Genomic DNA, 8881 nt, shown 5'->3' on the forward strand with positions numbered 1-8881 from the left:
GCTTTCCAGCAGCGCCAGGCTGGCTCTGGCCAGGGCCAACCCTCCATCCCTGCCGGACGGGCTCGGGAGACCCTTGCAGTTCATTGGGTGCTGTCTGCGGGACGGGGGAGCCCCATTCTACCTGCAGGGAAACTGAGGCACAGGTTTGTCCTCTCCGGGTGTCCTGGCAGAGCACGGGGGGCGCAAAGGACTTGGGCGGAGGTGCTCAGGGTCCCTGCACTGAGCCGGGGTCCGTACCCATGGCAGGACCGGGAGCACCTGAGCTCCCTCCTCCGCCGGGACCGGCCGGGCGCCGACAGCGGCGCGATGTCTCCGCCTTGTGGACACGGAAGGAACTTCACCTGAACCGCCCATAGAACCATGGAATACAGGCTGGAATAGACCTTCAAAGCCAACAAAAGCCACAGCCTTTCCTTCCAAGAGAGATGGGAAAGCCCCTGAATCACCTTTTGTGGCCCTTTATTGCACTCTCTTTGGTTTGCCTATGTACCCATTGTACTGGGATGCCCAGAACAAACCCTGTAGGGGTGTCCTCACTAGTGCTGAGCACTGTCACTCCTTTACCCAGCTCTCCTTTGCTCTATGCTGAGCTTGTTCTCCTGGGAGGCAACACTCCTGCTACAGTCTCAGGGGGGTGTACAGTGGTACTGGACCTGCTAACGCATGGCTGGGGATGCGTGGGGATGCTGAGCTGCCACATCACCGCCAGTCAGAGGAGGAGGCAGCATGTCTTCCAGCAGATCCCCCACTGCCTGCATGTGAGGGAGCCCCACACACTCCATACCTTAGGAAGGCTGTGTCAGATCCCCCCGCTGCCTGCATGTGAGGGAGCACCACACACTCCATACCTTAGGAAGGCTGTGTCAGATCCCCCCGAGTGATAAAAAACTACTGAGCAAGGAGCAATTCAGTTGGAGAAGAGCTTCCCTGGGAATGAATCATTCTGTTGTTCCTTTGTTACTGGCTGTGGCACAGCCCATTTCCATTTTATTAACCCAAATGAGAGTATAAAGTCAGCCTTTTGTTAGTACTATTTATTGCGAATGTGGAAATGTCATCTAGGTTTGAACTAAGAGATGAACTGATTAGATAAGTCATATCATTAATTGGAAGACCCTTCCATGACAATTAAATATATCATTCAAGTGAGAAAATGCAGCCTGGTAGTAAAGAGTTTAGTCACTGCTTGAACATACAAGAATATGTGTATTTAGGTATTTTACACCAAGGAAATCTTGTTTACAGAAAAGAGACCTTGTTAATTATCTGATGCAATCAAGTGCTTGCGAAATATAGTCTCTTATTGAAAGTATTCCACTTCGTGATGACTTAGAGACCTTCCTTCAGCTTGGAGTGCTCTCTTTCATATCCACAGCTTGAAGCAGATACTCCATCATCTAATCAAAAGAGAAGAATATTGTTTATAGAGCAATCCTGGAGAAAGTAATTCGCTAAGTTAATGATATAGATCCGCTCTGTGGGTTCACATCACAAGTGCATTCCCAATAATCTGCCCAAACTAGCCCTTGCTCTGGGTATTCACATGGCAAACACATTCCTAATAATCTTCCCAAAATAGACCTCATTTGTCTCAGTTAGTGTAATACCCAACTGCCAAAGCATGAGGAAAGTCATCCTCCCAAAGAATCTGCCTGCATCTCATTTATATAGTGGCTCATTAATGTTCAACTGAACCAAGCCATAGAAACAATTTAAAGCTTTGTTACTTTTACTTAGTATAAACCAAGGGCCTAACTTGTAGGAGAGAGTTCCTGTCTGATCTTTACCTACTTTACCTGTCATTTATTCACAGGCAAGAGCTTAATGTGCCTGCTAATATCTGAAAACAGAAGAAATGAACTGAGGTGACCACTGTAGGCCTAGTGCTCAGAACTGTTGTGCTAATTCCTTTGGCTTTGTGGACTATTTGTGTGTTACTGCATCTTTCCTACTCCAAATGAGTCTTTTAGACAGACTTTATTATTATTGTTATTGAGAAATGTACAGCACAGTGTGGCCATTAGTGGTGAACAATGAACTGAATGAGTTTGACCTAACAAGCAAGACCCTGATCTGGGTTACCTGAAGTACATCTCTGTATTTACTCCTGCTACGTGTCTGTATCTTGTTCTGCAGCCTTTAGCATGGGGGATTTCTGTTCTTAAACTTAGAATTCAGAGTTTGACTTAAATCTGCTAAATGTGAATGAGTCCATGAAGCAAAGTCCACATCTTCCCAATGCAGCTTGCCTTCACTCCCATTCAGTGGATGGGAACACAGAGCTGCACACACACAGCCATCAGCACCTCTGCAGGTGCATGCTCAGCCTACAGACAGCACCCACAGCCCCCTCGCTGGTGATCCGGTCCTGGGATGGCTGTTCCATCTGCTGATGATGAGGTTCATGATTTACTGGGTTTTGGTCACATTTCAATGCCTCAGTCCAAAAGGCCATTTCACAGTGAGCAGTAGCCCACTGGAAATACAATATCTCACCCCTCCTAGAGCAGTTCCTGTTTCAAACTCAAACACAATATGGTTGGAGAAGTATTTAATGCCAAGTACAAGGTTCCTATGTGCACCACACCATCATCACCAGCTTGCTTCCCTCAGCCAAACAGCTACATCAACCACTCCTGTACACAGGGCCCCTGTGTGAGCTGTGGGGCAGCAGCACCTTAAACAAGGGGGATGTCTAACCTGTGCAACACAGAACCCCTCACACCCAAGGAAATCTAGAGTCAATCCAAATGCTGTTGTATCCCTGTGTACACATATGACTGACGTTCATAGGTACCAGAATTACACCTTCATAAACACGGCCTCCTCTGTTAAAAATAACAATGATCATGATCTAAATATCACAGCCCTGAAGAAAAGCAAAGCACATCCCTTCCCATCTTCTGATCTTCATCCGGAAGACAGATTTCAAGCAGACACAAACTTAACCATCGGGTGCTGGGAAAACCAATAAAACACACTTATCTGTCTGGGCTGCAGATAATCAGGTGTCCAGCAGTTGGAAAGCACAGGGTACCTACTACTCATACTACTCTTATGATTATGTTTTACTTTAAGATAGAGACAAAGTAACTGTTGAATGCTGGATATCAAAGTTTTGGTGGCAAAATGAGGTTCTGCAAGTCATTATATATCCTACTCACACAGAAGACAGTTTCAGTAGAACTCTAATCACTGGAGAATCTGGATGTTTAAGACAATGATCTCATTATTCCATGTATATGTTCAAAGTCTGAGCACAAAAATGCAGGGTAAGAGAACACACACTTGGAAGTGTTTGCACTTACCAGGGACAACTTTCAGCCTTTGTAAGCACAGTTCATGACAGAATCAATAATATATATAATATATATAATATATATAATATATATAAACATAGAATCACAGACTGGTTTGGGTTGAGGGCACCTTAAAGCTCATCCAGTTCCAAACCCCCTGCCATGGGCAGGGACACCTTCCAGTAGCTCAGGTTGCTCCAAGCCCCGTCCAGCCTGGTCTTGAACACTGCCAGGGATGAGGCAATCAAGATAATCACTACTCAGTAAAGCAGTCTTCAAGAGCAGACACTTTACTGAATGACCAGTGCACAAGATGCATTTCTGCTGCTCTTCTGGACAACCCACAAGCTGGAAGCTGCTCTGTTACCGTACAATGCAAGTGAACATATGGAGTGTTTGTACAGGTTTGTCCTTACTTACACTTTTCCAGCTGCTGTTGTCATCTGCATCCCAGGTACTCCTGGTGTACCAGGGGAGCCCTCCTTTGGTAACATGAGCACTTTTATTTTCACTCCTTTCCAGCAGCCGTAGCAAATACTTGGAGATTTCCTCCCACTGCAGGTAGTCTTCCAGCTGCTTCATGTTCTCAGGTAATGCTGACAATGGGGTCTTGTTTTCTTCTTCGTAAGCATAAGGGAAATCTCCAGTGCTCTTTTTCCCCATTAGATGCCCTGGAACAACAATTATGGTAGCATGAAATTACCCAAGACTGGTACAGATTTGGTTGCTCGAGCATCAGCTGGAAGATGGAACTGATGGACAGCATGGAGGGAATGGCACAGGCAAAGCACAACTGGAAATGTCACACACAATTTCCCACATCTTTTATTCTACATTGTCAGAGAAAAAGTTGCTGAGAAAAGGCAGAGAACCCCAAGCATTGTGCCTGGGACCAGAGGCATGCACCTGGTGAGACTGCTGGAATAACAAGTGGATGGAGACTCACAGCATCAGCTCGGTTGGAAAAGACCTTTAAGATCATTGAGTCCAACCGTAAGAAGCAGGCTTGAGACGTTCCCTGCCTTGACATGCCATGTGGGAACTGTGGCTATGTTCTGGTGCCTTTCTAGGAGCTAAACTGGGTGCTCTTTGACACACCGCTCTTTGTGGTCACCAAACTGGAACCATAGTTGGCTTTAGGTTGCACAGGAGGTTACTGGGACGGGGAGGGAGAGGAGCGGCGCAGGAGGAGCCCCCGCTGAGCGCCCCGGGGCTTCCCCAGGTGCCGACAGCTCCTGCGGTGCTCGGGGTTCCCGTTCCAGGGAGGGCAGCGGTAGCAGCATCATCCCCCCCGACGGTGGGGACAGGGACGCTCGGTTGGACGCGGGGAACCCGGAGCCGCCGTCGGGGCCGGACGGACACTTACCCACAGCCCAGTGGCTGCCGCGGGGGTAGATCCTGGAGAGCGCGGGGGATCCGCCGGGCAGGACGGGAGCAGAGCTGCCCTGAGCCGCCAGCAGAGCCAGCGCCAGCAGCGGCAGAGCTCCGGACCGCCGAGGGCTGCCGCCGCCCATCCTGCCGCCCCGGGGCCGCGAGGTCCGGCTGACGGGTACCGCTGCCGGTACCGGTACCCCTACCGCTGCCGGTACCGCTACTGGTACCGGTACCCCTACCCCTACCGCTGCCGGTACCGCTGCCGGTACCGGTACCCCTACCCCTACCGCTGCCGGTACCGCTACTGGTACCGGTACCCCTACCGGTACCCCTACCGGTACCGCTACCGCTGTCGCTGCCGCTGCCGCTACCGGTACCGCTACTGCTGCCGGTGCCGGTACCCCTACCCCTACCGGTTCCGCTGCCGCCGCCGCCGCCCATTTATACGGAGCCGGGACCGGGCGCGAGCGGGAGCTCCTGACGCCTCCTCGCGGGGCTGCGGCCGCCCCCGGCCCCCGCCCGCTCCCGCCCCGTCGGGGGGGGCCCGTTCCTGCTCCCGCAGCCCCGGGAGCCGCTCCCGTGTGCCCGTCCCGTGCGGGGCCGCAGGGCTGGATATGGGAGCGCAGGGGCAGGTTTAACGAGGGCTTGTAGCGTGTTCCAGGGTTATCCAGGGGGAGGGATGGATGTGAGGAGCCAGGTTCACAGGGGAGCAGCGCCTGAGGCTCACAGGGGAGCAGCGCTTGAGGCTCACAGGGGAGCAGCACCTGAGGCTCACAGGGGAGCAGCGCCTGAGGCTCACAGGGGAGCAGAGCCTGAGGCTCACAGGGGAGCAGCACTTGAGGCTCACAGGGGAGCAGCGCTTGAGGCTCACAGGGGAGCAGCACTTGAGGCTCACAGGGGAGCAGCGCCTGAGGCTCACAGGGGAGCAGCACCTGAGGCTCACAGGGGAGCAGCACTTGAGGCTCACAGGGGAGCAGCACCTGAGGCTCACAGGGGAGCAGCGCTTGAGGCTCACTGGGATCACTCATCCTGTGCAGAGCCTCTTTAGGTTCCACTGTCACATAAATGGGTGACAGGAACGTCCCTCACACATCTACAGGACTCGCTGGTTCTGTTGCACAGAGCCCATGAGCTTCCAGCAGCCTAAAGCACCTGGAACTGGTCAGCTTTGCAATAGTGGGTGAAGAGACCTTCACCCAGAAGAGGCAGTGCAGAGGAGAGGGGGGGAGCAATGGGGGACAGTAAAGGCCACAGAAAAGTGGAAGCTGAAACATGTACTCAGCTCCAGGCATGTGAGTGGTTTCACTGAGGTGCAGATGGAGGTAGCAGAGGGATGTGAGTCCTGATGTGCTGTTTGTGTCAAGGAGAACAGAGGCAGGGATGGAGTGATGGGAATTGGTGCAGTTTATGTGGTGTCCTGTTCCCTAGGCCCCTAGGTGGGTACACTGTTAACAGAGCTGAGCACCAGGAGCTTGCCAGATCCTTCAGCTAACTCTGCCTGGCTGGGACTGAACTACCCCCACTGGGAACTACCATGGATGCAAACTAACATGATTACTGGGCAGACCAGTGAGTACAATCACTTTGGGAGTCAATTGTGTATCCTCCTGTATGAGCTAAATTGTTCCCTTGCTCAGTCTCAGCTTATTGCATCTTTTTCTACTGATTAATGTGATTCATTCCTTTATTTTGGTTATTAATTATGCATTCTTGTTTAATGTACAATGGTATCCTGATGCCTCCATAGCATCCCTCTAGCAGCCTGCAGCGCAGATACAGACAGCACGTCCTCTGTGCTGACAGTGATCCAGCACCTGTGGGACATCCTCATGGCTCTTAGCCAGAAACTGGCACTTCAGGAAGCTGTCCAGGATGTGCTGGGCTGAGGGATCCCACCGGCACCCGGACAGATGGGCTGCAAAGGTGGGCACAGAAGAGGCTGTCAAGGTTTAGATCCCATGTAGGTTGATGAGCTCCTGGCCTGGGCTCATCGGGTTATTTGGGTGCTGGGCAGGGACAGCAGGGATGTTCCCAAATAAGCACCAGTCCTCCTTGGCCTCCCCACCTTCCTCAGCCCAGCCGAGGATCCAGCTCACTCTTGGAATACATTAGTGCATCATTATCATTTCTTTCTTTACTTGTTCATAAGGACAAAAAAGGTAATATGGATTTATTTAAGTTATTGTATTTATTAACCTTTCGGACCCCTGCAACAGAAGGAAGAGCCAGACACCATAAGCACACGTTCTGAATGTCAAGACAACCCTTGGTAAAGAAGTCTGATCACGTCAGTCCATGTTGGAACACCCAGAGCAGCTCTCTCCATTTTAAAACACCTTTCTACCTTCGTCTACCCCATGGCAAAGTGACCTCTGGTTGTGCTCCGCAGCAGGAAGCACGAATGGGGTTTAAATGCTATTACCACAGTGACACTCTTTAATTTGCTTCCTTTACGTTGTAGACAACTCTGACTGTTTATCAGCAAGGCAGGTTCCTGGCAAGAGAAAGGGCTAACAGAAGAATGGTGCTCTTTTCATCACTGCCTTTGTAGGGATGCTGCCGTCGGAGGCAGCTGTAATGTATGTACAGAACAAACAATGGTTGGAGCCTATCACCAATGCAATAATAGGGCACAGCCACCCAGGAATACTTGGTAAATGTTGGAGGTGCTGAATAGACTTCAGCTCTTCCCACCTGCAGGGAGGGCAGGAGCCTGCAAACAGCCCCAGGGCTGACCAAGGCAGCAGCTCCCTGAGGAACTGAGGACAGTTTTCCATCAGGAGCTCCCCACTTTACAGGGGCTGAGCAACAGGAAACAGGGAACGTGTTGGATGGGACACAGCCTGTGCTGAAACTACCACGTTCATTTCCCAAGTGACAACTTCCTTCCATGTGTGGCTGCTGGGTTTATAAATACTGGATTGTGTGGAGCAAACAGCCGAGGAACGTGTGACACAAGCAAAGACAACACATGTAGGTGACCGAGGACAGGCATCAGCAAACCCAGAGGCTCCGGAGGGACCCCAGACTCCCACCCCAAGGAGCACAACAGGAAGCAGCAGCCACCCAGCACAAGCAGCACTATCCATTGGGAGCAAGGAGGCCACAGTCCCTCTGCGGCTGCTGCAGCCCTGGGCTGGCTGCAGGGTAAAGCCAAAGGCTTCAGACACCCCCAGGGCAGAGCCACACTGCACATCCCAGGGACACCGAAACCTCTGCTGCCCTCAGACACATCCTGGATGCTCCACTCCCTCCTGGGCTCAGGTCTTACACACACACCTTTAGTTTTAGTGCTCTGGGCACTGATGTCCTCATGCGGCTGCACAGCAAACAAAGCTTCATCCACAGCAGAGGACAAACACATGCAAACAGACTCAAGCTTCAGGTGAGGCTCATGTCCATTCCACACACCCACATACAGACACACACTATCTATAGCACATGTGTAGTTTGTGCTGACTTACATTCACACAGATGATAGAGAAGCAGTTAGTTCTCTGTACGAAAGAGAGCATAAACGATGACAGAAGAGATGGAATATACTTATTTAAGTCAAACTGTGGAGCAGAGAAGCATATTGAACCTTAGCCATGCAGGTGGCTTATGCTTTGTTTGCTTTTAGCCCTTAAGATGTTCAAAGAAACTGATAAAATCCATGTACACAGAGGAAAACGTCCTTTTCATCACCGTTACTTACACTCTTGATTAAACAGTGAGAGAAATGACTTGCTAAACAAGGCTTAAACTGGCGTTCTCCCTCCAGTTACTGCACATACTCACTTTGCCTCTACCAACGTAGGCCATCTGGGCTGGACAAAGCAGCCACCAGTGGGTAAGCTAATGTATTTCTGCACGGAAGGGTACCATCTTTTAGTGCTTTCACTATGGTTTTAGTGCTTTCACTATGGTTTTAGTGCTTTCACTATGGTTTTAGTGCTTTCACTATGGTTTTAGTGGTTTCACTATGGTTTTAGCCTATTTCAGTAAAAATTACTGTTCCTGACGTTCAGATGGAATTCTTTCTTGCCTTATCACTGGCCAAGCTCCATCTTCTTTACAGCCTTCCCATGTAGATGGTAAATTACCTATATGGTTAACCAACCAAGTGAGTGGACGTGCTGACCAGAGCTGCTTTGGCAGATGCACTAGCAGATCTCTAGGCAAGCAGCCAAACCCAGACAAAGCAGGCTGGCATTGCCATCCAGCAT

The 8881-nt window shown here is 50.7% G+C and overlaps 1 protein-coding gene across 1 annotated transcript; it reads right to left on the bottom strand.

Annotated features, from left to right (window-relative positions):
• Positions 1–1015: 1015 nt before the first annotated feature.
• On the bottom strand, positions 1016–4874 carry LOC101881673 (gastrin-releasing peptide). The gene is made up of 3 exons (XM_005141030.3): positions 4666–4874; positions 3720–3970; positions 1016–1397 (listed from the first exon to the last, which is right to left on the bottom strand). The coding sequence occupies exons 1-3, from the start codon at positions 4811–4813 to the stop codon at positions 1344–1346; spliced, it is 453 nt and encodes a 150-aa protein (XP_005141087.3). The 5' UTR covers positions 4814–4874; the 3' UTR covers positions 1016–1343.
• Between the last annotated feature and the right edge of the window lie 4007 nt (positions 4875–8881).

This window comes from Melopsittacus undulatus, chromosome Z (assembly GCF_012275295.1).
Source record: "Melopsittacus undulatus isolate bMelUnd1 chromosome Z, bMelUnd1.mat.Z, whole genome shotgun sequence".
NCBI lineage: Eukaryota > Metazoa > Chordata > Aves > Psittaciformes > Psittaculidae > Melopsittacus > Melopsittacus undulatus.

Excerpts from the sequence above, each read along its gene's own strand:
- LOC101881673 (XM_005141030.3), bottom strand. The coding sequence starts at position 4,813 with ATGGGCGGCGGCAGCCCTCGGCGGTCCGGAGCTCTGCCGCTGCTGGCG. Across the intron at positions 3,971-4,665 it reads CGGCAGCCACTGGGCTGTGG|GGCATCTAATGGGGAAAAAG; the intron begins GTAAGTGTCCGT and ends TTGTTGTTCCAG. Across the intron at positions 1,398-3,719 it reads ACAACAGCAGCTGGAAAAGT|ATGATGGAGTATCTGCTTCA; the intron begins GTAAGTAAGGAC and ends TCTTTTGATTAG.